General features: G+C 42.3%; 1 protein-coding gene across 1 annotated transcript in view; it reads left to right on the forward strand.

Moving 5' to 3' along the window:
- The window catches only part of CFAP100 (cilia and flagella associated protein 100), a 260512-nt gene that overhangs the window by 23528 nt on the left and 218241 nt on the right, over positions 1-18743 (forward strand). The window contains exon 3 of the mRNA XM_069643397.1: positions 17826-17912. Coding sequence (XP_069499498.1) covers positions 17826-17912 — 87 coding nt within the window. The remainder of the gene's footprint in view (positions 1-17825; positions 17913-18743) is intronic.

Below are 18743 nucleotides of genomic sequence, written 5' to 3' on the forward strand. Positions count from 1 at the left end.
TGTGTTCTAGTTGAGTGGGGATGTAAGGAGAGAGTCAGCGTGTTGGTGAGATATGATGGGTTTCATGCCTTTTCAGAGACTTCTAATTCACAGGGAGGCTATTGGGGACACTTCTAAATTCAACTTCATAGAGAGGCTATTGGGCACATTTCTAAATTCAACATTTCACAGCTATTGGGTGCACTTCTGAATTCAACTTTCTAAATGTACTTCTAAATTCAACTTTCCATAGGTTGTGAGCGCAACGGGTGGGGGTGGAGGGTGCGATCATTATTCTTGATCCCTTAATTTGTTTGGTTTGGTGGAGGGGGGCCCCAAAGATGTCCGTGCCCAGGGCCCCAAAAGTGCTAAAGATGGACCTGCCCCACCCTAACACCTTTTCCCCTTTCACCTTTCTCTCTCCCCCTCTAATACCCCTAACATAGTTCTCCTTATCTTCCCCTGTCTCTCATAAGTTCTCCTCTCTTCCTACTACTCACTTTATTCCCTACTCTTTCTCTCTCTTCCTTCCTTCCCCACCCCCTCCTCTCTTCTTCATCTTCATATGCAAATTGTTCTACATACTGTTTTTTCTGGTTTGATTTATGTATATTATTATTGCTTCTACTCTTTATGTTCGATGTATTCTTGTTGTTACAATGCAAAGTGCCTTGGATTAAGGTGCTATTTAAAAATAATAAATACAAAAATATGGGAAAAGAGCCAAATATCATGGTTGCAACTGTTTTCCGGCTCTCCCGCACCGATGCAGGGTTTGCGTTACGCCAGATGAGGCACTCGATCAGTCCCAAAATGGCAGTAACGCAACGCCAGCATTATGACATCACAGCGCTTATGTCCATGCTCCACCGTGACGCTGGCAGCCGCTCCTCCATAATTGGAGCTTCAGAGCGTGTCTCGGCATGTGACACCGCTCCAAACTTGCTCCTGTCTTCGTTGTTGCTGTTCGCCCTACTCATCTCTTGTGCACGGATGCTCCTGCTTCTTCCTTCTTTTTCATTGTCTGCTCCTCCCTCCTGCCTTCCTATGCTGGTTCCCTGCTGCTGGCTGTTCTAGCTTTTTTCCCTACTGCTCCTGCTCCTTGCCACCTTTCCTCTAGTAGATCCAGCTTCCTGTATTGCAGCCATCAGTCTTCTGCTGCTGTTCCAGTCTTCGTTGCTGCAGCCCTGATCTACAGAACACCACAACCCTTCACCTGTAGAACACTGCTATTAGACTGTCTAGGGGTGTTTGCCAGTTGGCCTTTTCCCCAGGGAACTGTCGCCTAGGTCACCTGGACAGTATACAGTGACAATAACAAATTACATTAATAACGAACCCTAAATAGCAAAAACATATCAAATTCTTTGGTAGAAGTATATGTGGGGGGTGGGGTAAGGGATTAAAACGGAGTGTGGGGGTTTGGGGTGGGCTAATAACACTAGGGAAACTGTAGGCTTGGTGGTGGGGGGTACCCCAAATTGAAAAACAAAAAAAAGATATTTTTTCGTTAGTGTTAATTCGTTAAATAAGTTTTCGTTATTAGTGAATTAGTTATTATTACTTCGTTGTTTGTTGTACTTCCAAATAAGTTTGTAATGTTATGGCTTCCCACCACTTCAGGCTTGCCGGTAGACTACTGTCTCCTGTAGTGTCAGCCAATACTTTGTCTTGATCAAAAAGGACTGATGCTCACCCCGATTCACTACAGTAGGTGCTAGAAGGAGACAGAATTTGGAATAGTGTCTGAAGCAAAATGTTCGATGTGTTGGTTATTCCTTTGAAATTTATTACTACTGTATATAGTTCAAAAGTGTTTATTGAAGCATTTTTAAAAGGAATGCAAAAAAGAAAGTGTTTTATCATGGCTCTCCAAATATGGGAAATTGCAAGGTTACAGTTACTTAGTTCATTCGTAAGAAGAGAGCACCAGCAATCAATCTTTCTTGAACATTTTCTCAAATGTGCTGAAACCATTAGTGACTGAAACATGCTGCACAAAAAACGAACATCACTTGGAAAATCCCCAGCTGATGCGGACCAAAATTGATATCAAGAGCTTCTGAAACACAACAAACAGCAGCATGACTTGCCGACCAGAGGCAAAGAGCAACATTCTCCTGGACAAATGAGATGCCAGAGCAAAATGAAATAAGACTTGCCGACATGAGGACAAGAGCAGCATCCTCCAGGACACATGAGACACCATTCGATCAGGACAGTAGTATATATATATATATATATATATATTTACCAAAGCCCTAGTAATGCACAGCAAGGACCAACAATGTACATACAACTGCAGAGCCCACTGTGGTACCAGGGAAATCTCTGTGACAAAGGTCACGCCACCGCACACAAGTAATATATATCAATATTGACAATTAACAAAGCGGTATGTGCATAAAAGAAGAAAGTCTTTAATGTAAATTCTGCTGGTCCATATTCATTCCAAGAGGCCAAATTAAAATTTCCAGATGGCTTGCATAAATGAGCCATTCGTAATAGAGCACACTTGTAGAGTGCGCTTTAGGTTTGCCATAAATCGCTTTACAGTGCCATTTGCTTGTGGCCATAAGGGAGTAATTTTCCTGTGCTGGAAACCAAGGCGTTCAGCAAACATTCTGAAGTCATGTCCACTAAATGGTGTGGTTGGGATGCCGTAGTCTGCACATTTCTTGTCCAATTCAGGGATGACGGCATGCGCCGCCGTGGAACGCATTGTGTATGTCGGGAAATCTGGCCATTTCATCCATACCGACTAAGACGTACTTGCCATTGGACAGATGTCCAAACATATCGATTGCCACTTCAGTCCACACTTGAGGTGGGATCACTGTCATTTTTAGAGGTTCTAGAAATGTGCGTGGTGCAACAGCTTTGCATGTTGTGCAGTTTCCTTGGATCTTCTCAACTTTTGCATCCATATGGGGAAACCACCCTTTTGTCTGCAGTTGCCGTTTGGTGGACACAATTCCTCTATGTCTGGCATGTGCCATGTTGATCACTCTGTCATATAGTGTATCTGGAATGATGATTTCATCCTCTTTTAGCAGCAGGCCTTCTGGAGATAGACATAATGTATGTTTGAGAAGATGATCTGTTTGGAGTAGTTTCCTTTCCCTCTAAAAGACAGCTTTCTCTTCCTGTGTCGATTGATGCCATCTCCCAGAGGACACACTCTTTTTGACGGTTGTGAGCACTTAGTCTTGGCGCATGGTGTCGAGGATTTCAGGGATTGTGAGGGACTTGGACAGTGCGTTGCTGAGAATGTAATTGATGTATTGGTCCATTTACGGGACTGCGATTCCTCTTGTGTGGAAAGGGGATAACTTGATAGGAAATCTGCTGGGTTGTTGTCTTTCCCAGGACAATGCAATGTTGTAAACGGATATTCTTGCAGGCAAAGTCCCCATCGTGCAATGCGGGGTAGCATTTTGGCTATTGATTTCCCATAGGTGGTTGCGAGGGCCTGATGATCTTTGATGATCATGAATTTACACCCGTAGAGGGACAAATGGTAGTGCTCACATGCCCAGGCCACCTCTAGACTTTCCTTTTCAGGCTGGAAATATGCACACTCCGTATGAGACAGACTGCGGCTTGCATAGCTACAATGATGGAGAGCCAGGTTTGAATTGGGCAACAATCACTCCCAAGTAAACTGGGCTTTAATCCGTGGGTTAGCTCCGTTTCAAGATCTGGATCATAGTAGGCCATGCATGAGGCCGATGCGATCCATCGTTTGTTTTCTTGGAAGGCATCCTCACATTCGTTTGACCATATGAAATCTTGTTCCTTTTCCTGTGAGATGCCATGGTGGTGTGCTGACGGACGCGAAGTCCTGTATGTATAGTTTACATTAGCTGGCCATGCCTAATGACCAGACTGCTGATGTTGTTCGAAGCGTGGGTGCCTCAATGAGCACTTGAACTTTGTTGGGATCTGGTTGTAGTCCTTTGTGCGAAAAAATATGTCCAAAGAACTTAAGCGTTGTCTTTCTCAGTTCACACTTGTCAACATTTAAAGTCAGGTTGGCTTCTTTAAATGCCATGCATACTCGACGCAGTGCATTGTCATGAGCTTCTTGAGTTGTTCCGAACACTAGAATATAGACGCTGTAATTAAGACATTGCGGGATGTGCTTGATTATCTGATGCATTTCATGATGGAAGATTTCCACGGAGTACACCCCAAAGCTTAGTCACTTGTAGCGAAATAGGCCTAGATGTGTAGAGAACGTGGTTATATAGCGGGACTCTGGGTGTAGTTCGAGCTGATGGTAGACATTGTTGAGGTCTAATTTCGAAAATACTTTTGCTCCATGTCGCAAGTGCATCATGTCAGTCATTATTGGGGACACATGCCTCTCTCTCAAATGCTGTGCTGGGTGCCCTCATGTCTACACAGGTGCAAATGCTATTCCTGCTCTTTCTTTAGGATTGGAACAATGGGTGACACCCTGGGTGTGCGCTCAGTGCCATGTTCTATAATGTCTTGATTTAGGAGTGAATGTAACTAGTCCTCTACTTGCTTTTGAATGTTTAGCGGAATTCCTGTATAGTGTTGGGCAATGGGTATAACATCCGGGTTGATGTGTCATTTGATTTGTTTTCCTTTAAGTCAGCCTAATCCTTTTTCGAGGGTTGGAAACATTTTGATCATCATCTCTTTTGGGCTAGTTGTATAGGTCGTCCTGCTTTGGTATGATGTTTACCAGTCCCAACTGTTTGGCAGATTTGAAGCCTTTGACTACATATATCATTATTTTTGCTGTTTTGTCCTTGTATGATCATGTGGCTTTAAACATGCCTTTGCATTGTAGTGGGCGTGTTTGTGTCATATGAATATATGTCAATGTCAGCCGGTTTCAGCTCTCTTACATTTGACCCTTGGTATGTTTCTTCATTAACTACTTTCATAGTTGCTCCTGTGTCGATCAGAAATTCCTGGGGGCTGCCATTCAATTGTAATAATAATATTGGGCTGAATTCTGTTGCAGTCGTGTTGCCTATTGCATGTACGTAGCCTCGCCTGTGGTCACCTCTGGTACGTGAGGTGTCTGAGGCATTCTGTCATCTTGGTGATGTCTCTATGTATCGCACCTTGTGCTTGGTCGATCTTCTCTTTGCGTCGTCGGGCGAGCGCCCTATTTTCTGTACCGCTGATGCCTCGATCAATGTGGGGATTCCTGCCTTCTGATGGTTGACTGTCAACTTCTGCTCGCGGGAGATCTTGTCTGTCTCCAGTGAGAGCTTTCTCTTGTTGGTGGGCCTTTGGAAATATTTTACGTTCTTGCATACCGACTGAAAATGATTCTCTCCTTTATTGCAATTGTGACCGACTGCTTGGCATGGTCTGATCTTTCCTCTTTTCCCTCTCATCCACTCAGACCTGGCAAAGAGGTGCTGTGGATGATGTCTGCGTGATTTTGATGTTTCCTAGGGATTCAGTCTGCATGGAAAGCACCATGTCTGCCCTGGCTAGTTGTAATATTTCCTCTAGAGAGCTAGGTCTCTGCAAGAACTTCTTGTGAAATTCGGCTGATTCACAGCCAGCAGCTAGTTGTGATTTGAGTGCCTCTGCTGTTGAATAATCTTCAAATATATTGCACAAAATTTCTTTATTTTGCGGAGTCTCATGATGACATTGTCTAGCGTTTCACCTTTTTCTTACATGGAAGTGTGGAAAATGTGCCCTTCATAATCCATGTTTCGCAGAGGTGCAAAATAGTTGTTCTGAGAGTCAAAGATGCCCTGAAAAATGATGGTTCCATTCTCTGGGATTTCAAAGATGTCATGCACTACCCGGCCTAGCGAGTGCATTAAAATTCCTCTGAGGCAGTGTTCCTCCCTCGCCCCTGTTGCATCAATGTATATGTGCAGTTCGTGAAGCCATCTGTTCCATCTGGGCACTAACCTGCTAGTTTCTGTGATGTCAAAAGGCTAGACTGCCTGTAGTTGCAGGGAGTCATGACCTCTGTCATGCTGTGCAGGGACGGGGGGGGGGGGGAGAAGCCTGTGCCGATGAACTACTAACAGCCTCATCTTCTGACATGGTGCTGGCTTGTTGAGACAAAATAATGGGCTCACAGAAAGACACCTGCCTTCCTGCCTTCTTGCAGATCCGCCTGGGGCAGTTGTTACAGTGCAGGCTGTAGCAACGCTGCGGTCTGTGTATCGAGTTAATTATCCAGGGGTGAAAACCCACAGCTGCATGCATTAAAATGCGTCTGGATCTTATTTGAAGCTGTGCACTGGAGCATGGGGGGCACATGTGTTCCCTTCCGGCTGTCCAACGTGGGCCGAATTTACTCCTCACACCTCAACAGGCTGTAAGTCTCATGTGAGCACCGCCGAGCACTGTGCTGTAGGGTGACTGAAAATCACAGAAATTACATCGAATTATGAAATGCAGCGGTCCGTGGCACACACACAGTCTAGGACCTTGTCGCCATTATTGTAACTCACACAAGGATAATGTGCCAGTAAATCAGTAAAGACGTGGAGATAGTGGCAGGTCACATCTCCTTAAATGACTGCAATTAACTGCCTTAACTTTGGCGGTAACCCTGCCTACCAAAGTGCACGTCTGCGCTCAACATCAAGAGAGGACAGATCCTCTCACTGTGAATCATGGGCATAAATAGAGGGCACTACAGCAAAGAACCTGAGAGTGGGACAGATTGTGCTGAAAAGGATCAGCCATCCCAACTTTATAGTCCTGTTCTAGAGAAAATTAACAAGATTCATCGAATGGGGCGAACAATTGGGAGAATTTATTTTAATTGTTGGTGCGAAAGTTGGGGCTTCTCATAAAAAATGCGTTGAGTACATAGCACAAAAAATCTTAAACAGGATGTGTTCCATATAACGGGGTCAAAGCAGTTGCCACAATGATGAGGAGATGTGGGATTTTCTGCATAACTTAAAAAGAACTCTAGCAAGGAGATTGTCAATTATTTGCAGTTTGAAAGGGATATTGAGGTAGGCCCAAGTAAATACAATCACAGACCTCTATGCAGCAACTGCTAGTTGGATCAGGAGGATAAGCACCATAAGCATCTATTCCTCCTTCTTCACCCCCCACCCCAGAGACGTCTTTATGGGAGGGCAAAAGGGGCACTTGCCCAGGTCCCCCCACCTTGGAGGGGGGCCCCAAAAAGGCTGCCTGATCTGAAGAAGTAAGATTACATTGTTAACCAGTCTTAAATATCACACATCAGGATATTTTATGGGGCGCTGCTGAGTCCTTAAACCCATTGCCTTTCTGTTTCGACAAGTGCATTCTGCCTTGATCAATTCATCATGTTTGCTTTCTGTGTTCACTGTGGTATACATAGTTTGTGTGTTCCTTACAGCACAACTCTGTAGCATTCTTTCCTTCCTCTGGGAATTATGTTGATCATGTGCAATAGGCAAAAGTGAAATGCATATTGATAAATTGAGTGGGACAATGGTTCAGAGGTTAGCTCGGTGTGTGAAGCACCCATTGCAGAGATATGTGTTCATATGCAAAATTAGAATATCATATTCCAGCAAGGCTGGTTGAGCTTTTCCTATGTCTGAAGTTTATAAACCTGCCTGCCTATGTACTTGGTTTTGCAGAACAAAATCTGCTGGTATCAGCAACGTACCTGTACCAGATAGGGAATGCTATAAAAACTAACATGGAGTCTAGAAATTGGTTTGTTCAGATGAGTTGTTGTAGAACCTAGACAATCGCCTCCAACGATGGCATAAACTGGTAGTCCAAGAGCGTTCATGCTTGTATCCTGGCTTTGCCAGCAGACGATACAGTGATCCTGGTCAAATCATCTAATATATCTTACATTACTTTGCTGCCTTCTCTGATGTTTGCCTTCTTACATGCTACTGGCATCGTTTAGCCCATTACTTGATCTTTCTTCTTATGTAGACCATTTGAGGGGAAGGGGTGGTAGACAGAAGAGATCGGGCCAGATGTTGCAGGCTTTAGGCAAGCATATTTCATTGTCTGCTTGTTTGACACAAAAAACGGTTGGCTTTTTGGTAAAAGTCAAAGGTTTTTATGCACGTTTATAAATGAAAATGTCACAACCCATTGTTTTGGAAGTATTTAAAGCTTTAAAATATAAAAGACAAACCCAGATTTCATGTGTTAAATCACATCAATTGGTATGCTGGTACTTATATACTTCCCTTGATGATGGAGAGAATGAAGCTAGAACCATTTCCATTTTGCATAGAACCCTTCTATAATATTTTGTTAAAAATGGTCATGTATGGTAATGTGATTTGTGTACATTCCAAGTCCGTTTTTATAAAAGGAGATTATTTTAGTTAATGGTAAGAACTGGAAAAGAAAGTGTTCAAATACAGAAATTGCAGTGTTGGCACAAATCCCAGCTTCACCCCTTCAGCCCTTAACCAATGTGTGATCCTGGGCATCTCATTTAATCTTATGTTGCCAGTCCCTAAACCTTTCAAAATTGTCAGCCCTTTAGAGTGATTTCCTTCTCATGGTATGATCTTCATAAAAGACTTATTCATGGTTTCACTGGCTATAGGGTTGCTTCCACTTTAATAGTGAGCATATTTATATTGCACACCACAGGCATTTGTTCCTTTGATATCTAGTGGCAACGCTATTTGAAAACCATATCCCACTTCTAATCTCAATCTGTCTAGATAAAGACACCTTTCTGGTAGCTTCTAATCTGCCTCCACTATCCATGCTACGGTATGTGTAGCATTCTCCTTCCTTCCAATTGGTCTTCTCTGTCCATGCATGAGCACTTTTGCATTCTTTGAGGCAGCTATTGTGAATTCTCTGTCTATTATGGGTGACATGTACCTTTTACATATGGTCCTGCATTAATAATACAGACTGCACAACTTCCTGGATGTTATTGATAACAATGATCCTGTATGCACTAGAGCAGTAACCTATTCGTTGACTGCTAATGTTGGTCTTCAAATGCTACTTGTTTATCATTCTGATTAGATCAAGAATGAAGAAGGTAAGGGGACGTAAAGGGAGTAAACCTGCTTATTATGCTGCGAGACAGCATATCAACCTATAGGTTGTGAGCGCAACGGGTGGGGGTGGAGGGTGCGATCATTATTCTTGATCCCTTAATTTGTTTGGTTTGGTGGAGGGGGCCCCAAAGATGTCCGTGCCCAGGGCCCCAAAAGTGCTAAAGATGGCCCTGCCCCACCCTAACACCTTTTCCCCTTTCACCTTTCTCTCTCCCCCTCTAATACCCCTGTCATAGTTCTCCTTATCTTCCCCTGTCTCTCCTAAGTTCTCCTCTCTTCCTACTAGTCACTTTATTCCCTACTCTTTCTCTTCCTTTCTTCCCCACTCCCTCCTCTCTTCTTCATCTTCATATGCAAATTGTTCTACATACTGTTTTTTCTGGTTTGATTTATGTATATTATTATTGCTTCTACTCTTTATGTTCGATGTATTCTTGTTGTTACAATGCAAAGTGCCTTGGATTAAGGTACTATTTAAAAATAATAAATACAAAAATATGGGAAAAGAGCCAAATATCATGGTTGCAACTGTTTTCCGGCTCTCCCGCACCGATGCAGGGTTTGCGTTACGCCAGATGAGGCACTCGATCAGTCCCAAAATGGCAGTAACGCAACGCCAGCATTATGACATCACAGCGCTTATGTCCATGCTCCACCGTGACGCTGGCAGCCGCTCCTCCATAATTGGAGCTTCAGAGCGTGTCTCGGCATGTGACACCGCTCCAAACTTGCTCCTGTCTTTGTTGTTGCTGTTCGCCCTACTCATCTCTTGTGCACGGATGCTCCTGCTTCTTCCTTCTTTTTCATTGTCTGCTCCTCCCTCCTGCCTTCCTATGCTGGTTCCCTGCTGCTGGCTGTTCTAGCTTTTTCCCCTACTGCTCCTGCTCCTTGCCCCCTTTCCTCTAGTAGATCCAGCTTCCTGTATTGCAGCCATCAGTCTTCTGCTGCTGTTCCAGTCTTCGTTGCTGCAGCCCTGATCTACAGACCACCACAACCCTTCACCTGTAGAACACTGCAATTACACTGTCTAGGGGTGTTTGCCAGTTGGCCTTTTCCCCGGGAAACTGTCGCCTAGGTCACCTAGATGGTATACAGTGACAATAACAAATTACTTTAATAACGAACCCTAAATAACGAAAACATATCAAATTCTTTGGTAGAAGTATATGTGGGGGGTGGGGTAAGGGAATAAAACGGAGTGTGGGGCTTTGGGGTGGGGTAATAACACTGGGGAAACTGTAGACTTTGTGGTGGGGGGGTACCCCAAATTGAAAAACAAAAAAAACAATATTTTTTCGTTAGTGTTAATTCGTTAAATAAGTTTTCGTTATTAGTGAATTACTTATTATCACTTCGTTGTTTGTTGTACTTCCAAATAAGTTTGTAATGTTATGGCTTCCCACCACTTCAGGCTTGCCTGTAGACTACTGTCTCCTGTAGTGTCAGCCAATACTTTGTCTTGATCAAAAAGGACTGATGCTCACCCCGATTCACTACAGTAGGTGCTAGAAGGAGACAGAATTTGGATAAGTGTCTGAAGCAAAATGTTCGATGTGTTGGTTATTCCTTTGAAATTTATGACTACTGTATACAGTTCAAAAGTGTTTATTGAAGCATTTTTAAAAGGAATGCAAAAAAGAAAGTGTTTTATCATGGCTCTCCAAATATGGGAAATTGCAAGGTTACAGTTACTTAGTTCATTCATAAGAAGAGAGCACCAGCAATCAATCTTTCTTGAACATTTTCTCAAATGTGCTGAAAACCATTAGTGACTGAAACATGCTGCACAAAAAACGAACATCACTTGGAAAATCTCCAGCTGATGCGAAGCAAAAATTGATATCAAGAGCTTCTGAAACACAACAAACAGCAGCAGGACTTGCCGACCAGAGGCAAAGAGCAACTTTCTCCTGGGCAAATGAGATGCCAGAGCAAAATGAAGTAAGACTTGCCGACATGAGGACAAGAGAAACATCCTCTAGGGCACAGCACATGAGACACCTGAGCAAACTGAAGCAAGACTTGCCGACAGGACAAGAGCAACATCCTCCAGGACACATGAGACACCATTCGATCAGAACAGTAGTATATATATATATATATATATATATACATATATATATATATATAATACATGGACGCGGTAGCGTCCATGTAGTTATGGTTAAGTTGGTGTTTCCGTAGGAAGAGCACTTTTTGGGTGGCTTATAACTTCACTCCCTCTGGACGAATCCTCACCAAACTTTACAAAAAAAGTATATGGCCCAGTCTGAATTTATTTGCAATGTTTGGAGAGGTTTGGTCCGGGGAGGCAAAGTTATAGGGGGGGCTCCCAAACTTTTGTTTTTTCCTATAGACATAATGGGAAAAAACTTTGTGCACGGCTACAGCCCGAACCCCTGGACGGATTTTCACCAAATTTGCGGCAGGAGCGGTGGCTTGGTCCAAAAGCGTGCTTTTGCAAATTTGATGTAAATCCGTCCAGTAGTTTTTTTAAGAATGACCAAAATGTAAGGCAAACAAATTGGTGATATCTGTGTTCGCTTCACGGACGGACTTCCCTGTTCACTCCGCGGACAGCGCCCCGATGGGCCCATGGGCTTGCGTCATATCCGCGGACATGCGACGTGTTCGCTGATTGGACGGCGTGGGGCGCGTCAGATTTTCTGTGGCGCCCGCCATCTTGTATTCGCCGTCGACCGCGTACAGCGCAGTGAAACTTGGATTAAAAATTGTATTAAGTGGAGTGTGTTGGTGTGTAAGAGTGTTTGGGGAGGGTGGGGGAGTATGAGATAGGTTCAATGTTTTGTTTTTTATGTGCTATACGCGTTTGTTGTGTTCGATTTGTCAGCGGAGAACACGGCTGTTCTGACATTTTGTAAATAAACTAAATGGTGGGGTGTTCAGAGGATGGAGTATGTGTCCTTTATGTTCGCAAGGAAGGTAAAATTGAGCTAAAAACACTCGCGGTGTATTTAAATGTTCGTAAATACACAAACTGGGGGTGTCCTGAGGACGCTGTCCGTATCGTAATCTGTCAAGTTGAATGTGTTCTAAGAACACTTGCGGTGTTCCGAAATGGTTGCAATTACACAAAATGGGTGTTCTGAGAGCGTTGTTTGTATTGTTCGTTGTCAGGTTGAAAGTGTTCTACGAACCCTCCTTTTGTCCGCTGATAGTACAATTTCCTATGGGCCTCACCCGACTTTTTGTCCACTAAAGAAACGATAAATCAGGCTGGTGTGCGCCGACATTATGTGATAATCCTATGACTGGCGCTATTGACCTGGCTGACTTGCTTTTGCGACACTAAATCATATCTCCCGCCCCTAAGCCTGACATTATGAAAGCATTCATATTCCCCGCCTCTCTCCGTGACGTTACAGGGTGCGTCATCAAACGCGCCCAGTCGTCTCCAGTCCTATGCGATTTTACACAGAACCCGGAAGACAACACACATTATGTCACAACACAGCGCGCCACAATTCGGAATATGAAACTGTGATTTAAAAGCAAACAGCAAGAGTGTAAATTTTGTAAAGTACATTTATTTGACATGAAATGTTTAGAGAATATTCAGCGATTTGCATTTGTCTTTGTTGTCGATCCGCAAAAGTTCATGTTGAGCCACGCGATGTTCCTTTGCGGTACAGAGGGTGTTAGATCAGCTTAGTTCGCCACAATTCAGAATATGAAACTGTGGTTTAAAAGTAAACAGCAGGATTGTACATTTGGTAAAGTACATTTATTTCACATTAAATGTTTAGTGAATATTCAGCGATTTGCAATTGTCTCTGCTGTCGATCAGCAAAAGTTTATTTTGAGCCACGCGCTGTTCCTTTGCGGTAGATAGGCTGTTGGTTTATGTTAAAAGCAGTAAATGGTCGCACTGATAATCGAAAGGTTGCTCCAACAACGAGGCATTAGACCACCATAATGGTTGGTATGTTGCTTCTAGCCACTAGTACTGCGTAAGGGCATATTGGTCCTTGGCGATTGTCCCATAAAATGGTGAGGGTCATGAAGTTGCTTACATGGAGCTGCACCTGGCAGTTGAAAAATCCATCCGCTGGAGTCTGAAAATCGTAACATTGGCAAAATGGGGCAACATACCTGTTTTAAAAAACATAAATTAGTCTCACCAGCCGATCTTTATTAAAAATATTCATTTTATTTATTAGGGCGTGAAACTATTTGCTAGCGAAGATAGTGCAACGGAGTATGTTAATAATAAAATAATAATATTTTCGCATTTACATAGCGCTAAGAACCGTCAGCTATCTCAGCGCTGCTTATTATTACCCACGGTGTGTGGGGCTCATTTATCGACCACGCAAGGATGAAAGGCTGAGTTTGGCCGTGCCGGGATTCGAACCTGCGTTAGCAAGCTGTGCACGGATGTCAAAGCGAGCGCTCTACTCGCTGTGCCACTTGACCGGCTACAGTGAAGTGGCACAGCGAGTAGAGTGCTTGACCGGCTACAGACCGGTTAAATTATTTCTATTAACCCACCCTGTGTCGTCTGCCTTTTTCAGAGCCCTCTAAATGACAGGGGATCAATTCGGCGGTGATAGTGCGCGGTAGAAAACAATATGCCACATTGAACGAACAAGTACAACTTGACCGGGCTTTAATGTCACGCTATTGTTATTATATTCCGGTATAAAATAATCTAAAGGGTTACTTACATTATAATTGCCTTTTCCATTGTCCAAGTGTAGTGCAGTCCCAAAATACGACTCCGCGTGTGCCAGCGATCTTTCTCAAAGTGATATAACATACAAAAGTGGCTTCGTTTCAGAAATTTCATCTTCATCGTGTCTTACGTTTTACTACACTTCTTCAGTCTTTCAGCACAATCTCTGTCTGTCAAGGTAAAAAAAAAATAGAACCTTATACTGGGAGTCGCGGGCCTCTCCGGGCCGCGAGAAAAAAATTGAAGCAGCTGACCTTCACTGTGAACGAGCATAAATGCTTACTTTTGCAACATTCTGTGTAAAGCCATCTGTGAGAACTTGCTGTTTACACTACATCTTTGTATATTGTTTGCGTGCTAATAAAAAAAGTTTGTTTAAGGGACGTTATGGTTCCAAGTAAAGCTGAAAAACCCCTGAAATTCGCCAGTTATGGTAAGCTAAGCAAAAATAACTCGCGCCACCACCGTGCATTGCTAAGACTAACACCCAGGACATCAAAGATGACATCGCAAATGTCATTGATGACATCACTGATGACATCACATGTGCATTTACTTTTCACGAAAAAAGTGTCAAGGATCATTGCAATAAATATCATACCGTAATTAGTGCTTTGAACGATGCATTGATATAAATAGCATTGTATTATGGGGTTCTATCTAGTATATTGAGCTACTAATGGAGAAACATAGAATTGTGTGCAACATACAAGATGAAAGTATAATATTTGTAATGTTAATATGTTGAATAATGAAATGATAATTGTCCTGAAATGTTCGAAAATAAACAAAATGGGGGTGTTCTGAGGACGTTCTTCGTATTGTGTGACTGCTTAGCTGTATGCAATGAGGGAATGGCACAGAGAGTAAAGTGGAAATGGTAGAAGGGGTGTCGAAGAGTTACGCGGTCCGCGGACACCGCGGCTGTCCGTGGACAGGGCGTGCTACATCCGGGGTTTTCCAGCAAATCCATCATGGAAAGAAGACTGTACGGATTAGCCAATCAGATGTCGAGGTTGTGGATTTGTGTTGAAAGAGACTGTGTGTGGTGAAGATGGCAGAAGTAGAGAAAGTCAGGTTGTTGGTGCTTGGAGATATGTTTGTGCATGGTTTACAACAGTACGCTCGATGCAGGCATGTTGAAAAGAACTTTGATGTGAAAGGAGTGGAGGTGGTGTGGAGCACTGTGCCTGATTGCAATATACAGGGAATTGTACAAGTTTGTGAGGATATGGCCACGATGAACAGTCCGCATGTGGTAGTTTTGCACTATGGTGCTTTCCATTTGGGCAACGTCAGTGCCCCTACTTTGTTGGCTGATTTGGAACACTTGGTTCAAGCCGTAATGAAGATCCTTCCAAATGCGAAAATAATTTTTTCTGGATTACTACCTAGGGCAATATGGGACAATAGTTCAGTTTTTTGTCCTCAGCAAAACATTGCTGGGTGTGTCCTCAACCGAGGCATGTGTGCCTTCATGCTTAGAGCTGGTATGTTCTTCTGTAATAATGAGAATATTGATGCCAGTAATACTGTTTATTTTAAAGAAGATGGCATCTCTTTATCTTTTACGGGAAATGCCTTTCTATTTTGGAATGTAAGGGTTGCTTTGGAGAAGGTTATGTGAAGATTTTAGGAGTAAAGTAAGAAAAAAAAACAAGAAAAAAAAATACAAAATAACAGGTGTCTGTCAAGCATCTGTAAACCAACAAAAACGGCTCTTTTCAGAGCCAACTTCAAAGGGGAAATGGGGCACACTATTTAAATTTACATTTACCACGCTCATATTCTCGATATGTCCGCGGACATGGCGGTAGTCCGCTGACATCAAAATCATTACGTGGGGGTTCAGTATGTTCTATGTTACATGCATATGAAGTCAGGGATATTATGGTTAAGTTGCGCTACGAGAAACCTATGAAATTCAGTGAAAAACTTTGTTAAAGGGACGTTATGGTTAAGTTGCACTACGAAAAACCTATGAAATTCAGTAAAAAAACATTGTTAAAGGGACGTTATGGTTCAAAGTAAAACCGAAAAACCCCTGAAATTCGGCAGTTATGGTAAGATAAGCAACCATAACCTGCGCCACCATGCACTGCTCTGCTAAAACTAACACCCAGGACATCAAAGATGACATCACAAATGTCATTGATGACATCACTGATGACATCAGATGTCTGGCTCTCCCTTTTTTCCCTTTACTGACATATCTAGGCCACATAGTTTTCTTCAGTAACAGTCAGGAAGTAAAAATTGAAAAGGTACTATATTTGTAGACTTAGGGTCAAGTCACATCATATGAAACATATACATAGCGGAAGACACAGGCTTGAAAGAGAGCAATCCTTTCTGTGCATGAAGATAATCATTAGGGTTATCAGCACTTTCTCATAGTTTTATTTTTATTACTCTACCTTCCCTGTTTATGCTCATATTTGTATACATTGTACTCACTCTCCTTTCCTTTGGGTGCAGTCACATCATGTGATACACATACATATGGTAAGTAGCAGATTTGAAACAGAGCCATAGTTTCTCTGCATAAAGACAATCAGTTAGGTTATGAACACGTTCTGCTACTACTTCTGCTTTTTTGTTTACTTCACTGTCCCTGTATATACTCATATTTGTATGTGTTGTTGTCGCTTTGTGTTTTGTCTGTAATAATTATGTATTAAGTGGGTTTTATTATCTACTTATTATGTTTCACAGTACTCAAAACTCTAATAAGAAAGCAGTTATCATTTCACTATTCTACATGACAAGATTATGAATATTGAACCTTCATCATGTATGCTGCACACACTGCCTATGTTTCTGCATGAGTAGCTTAGTATACTGTATAGAACTTCATAACAGAATGCTATTTATATAAATGCATTGCTTAATGCACTAATTAGCTCATGATATTTATCCCAATGATCCTTGACAGTTTTTGGTCAGCATTATAAGAATCCCTTGTACAGAGTTTTCATGAAAAGTAAATGCACATGTGATGTCATCAATGACATTTGTGATGTTATCTTTGATGTCCTGGGTGTTAGTGTTAGCAGTGCACTGTGGCGCGAGTTATGGTTGCTTATCTTACCATAACTGCCGAATTTCAGGGGTTTTTCGGTTTTACTTTGAACCATAACGTCCCTTTAACAACGTTTTTCGTTTTTTTACTGAATTTCATAAGTTTTTCGTAGTGCAACTTAACTATAACGTCCCTTTAACAAAGTTTTTTCACTGAATAAAAATATATATATATTTACCAAAGCCCTAGTAATGCACAGCAAGGACCGACAATGTACATACAACTGCAGGGCCCACTGTGGTACCAGGGAAATCCCTGTGCCAAAGGTCACTCCACCGCACACAAATAATATATATCAATATTGAAAATTAACAAAGCGGTATGTGCATAAAAGAAGAAAGTCTTTAATGTAACTTCTGCTGGTCCATATTCATTCCAAAAGGACAAATTAAAATGTCCAATGCATTTCGAATCTGAGATCCATCAAAACCTTTTTCTTTTTTAATGTGCGTTGTGGTACACCACGTAACACAGCCAGCAAGAGACATACAATTAACTCATTCCAGATAGGCACAAAGGGGCATTTTCCCACATTGCAGTTTTATATCTTGAACAAAGGGTCCATCATAACATGTAAACCAATGTTGTACATGGTTGTTGCAATGGGACAGATTTTTCCTTGATGATTGCTCTCAGATCCGAAATGAATGTCTGTTCATCAAATGTGTCTTCACATTGAGGAACCTTAATGTTAGGTATTTCCTCCGTCTAGGTGAGACAGGACGAAGGCTTGGATGGGTGCTCTGAAGTTGTATTTGTTACATAACCTTAGAGTGGATGTATGTAAAAAATATATCTAAATGAGTAGAGAGAAGTTATATTTCTTTAATACGTTGTAGTAATTTCATGGGACAAGTAGTGTGATGGAGGCACGTGATGTGTGCTTCTGATATAACTAAGTGCTGTATGTTGCTTAAGACATTGAAATACTGACATTGCCCTGAGACTGCGTTCCTATCTTGGTTCTGTTTCCACTAGTTTGTTTTACTGCGGTTTGTAAGGCGCATCCTCTCACTGTAATGAACTGTGTTTGTACTTCTTTTACCAGGAGCCAGGACATCACCACGCCCATCAGCAACAAGATCTGTACTGAACTCTGCAAAATCTGGAGCCGAAACAAAATCTGTAGTGTCAGGTACAGTGCCATCATTTTCAAATTTTATGTCTTCTCATGTCATATTTCTCCAGGGAAGTCTTTATCCTTGTAATAAACTACACAGGGGTGTCATTTTGTTAAACATGATGATTGCATTCAAGGGGCCACCAAAGTTAGCACATTAATGCTGTTGGGTCACCTGCATGCAATTTTCCACTTTTATAAAAAAAGAGTAGAAAACCAAATGCAAATGCCAACTGCAAATTACGCTTTGCAGACAATGTTTACAATGGAATTCGCCTACATTTCCTAGGTGCCAATTACAGGCGGATTTCATATGAATCCATTCACTCAACATCTGCATTCAAATCGTATACTGGATTAAAACCAGGAGGTATATACAGTGCGGTGGAATGCACGTTGGACATGTTATACCTATGTTGTGCCCACACACCTCCTCCAAATGCATAGAAACACCCCTGCAGTGTTAAAGCGAGGCATACACACAGTACTCCTTGCTTTTCCACCATACCTTTGCATCTTGTAAGATGGCCCCCATAGGTTTGTGATTAGCAGTACATCCCCAACTCAATTGTAATCTTACACAAAAAGCAAGTTTCAATGCAGATAGCCATATCCCACAGCCCTCAGGTGGATTTTATACTGTACAGCAGTGTCTCTGGCTCCTAATACTTTATTGCACACCTTCTCCATTGCTGAACTCAAGAGAATGCTGATGTTTTCCAATGGTTTCATAGTCCCTAATTTAAATGTTGTTCTTCTCTTTTTGTTTGTGCTGGTCATAAGAGAGGCAGCAGGAAGACTGACTCCATAATTTACTCGAGGGGGGGCGTGAAATTGACCAATGGC

This window comes from Ambystoma mexicanum, chromosome 2p (assembly GCF_040938575.1).
Source record: "Ambystoma mexicanum isolate Mex_15411 chromosome 2p, UKY_AmexF1_1, whole genome shotgun sequence".
Lineage (NCBI taxonomy): Eukaryota > Metazoa > Chordata > Amphibia > Caudata > Ambystomatidae > Ambystoma > Ambystoma mexicanum.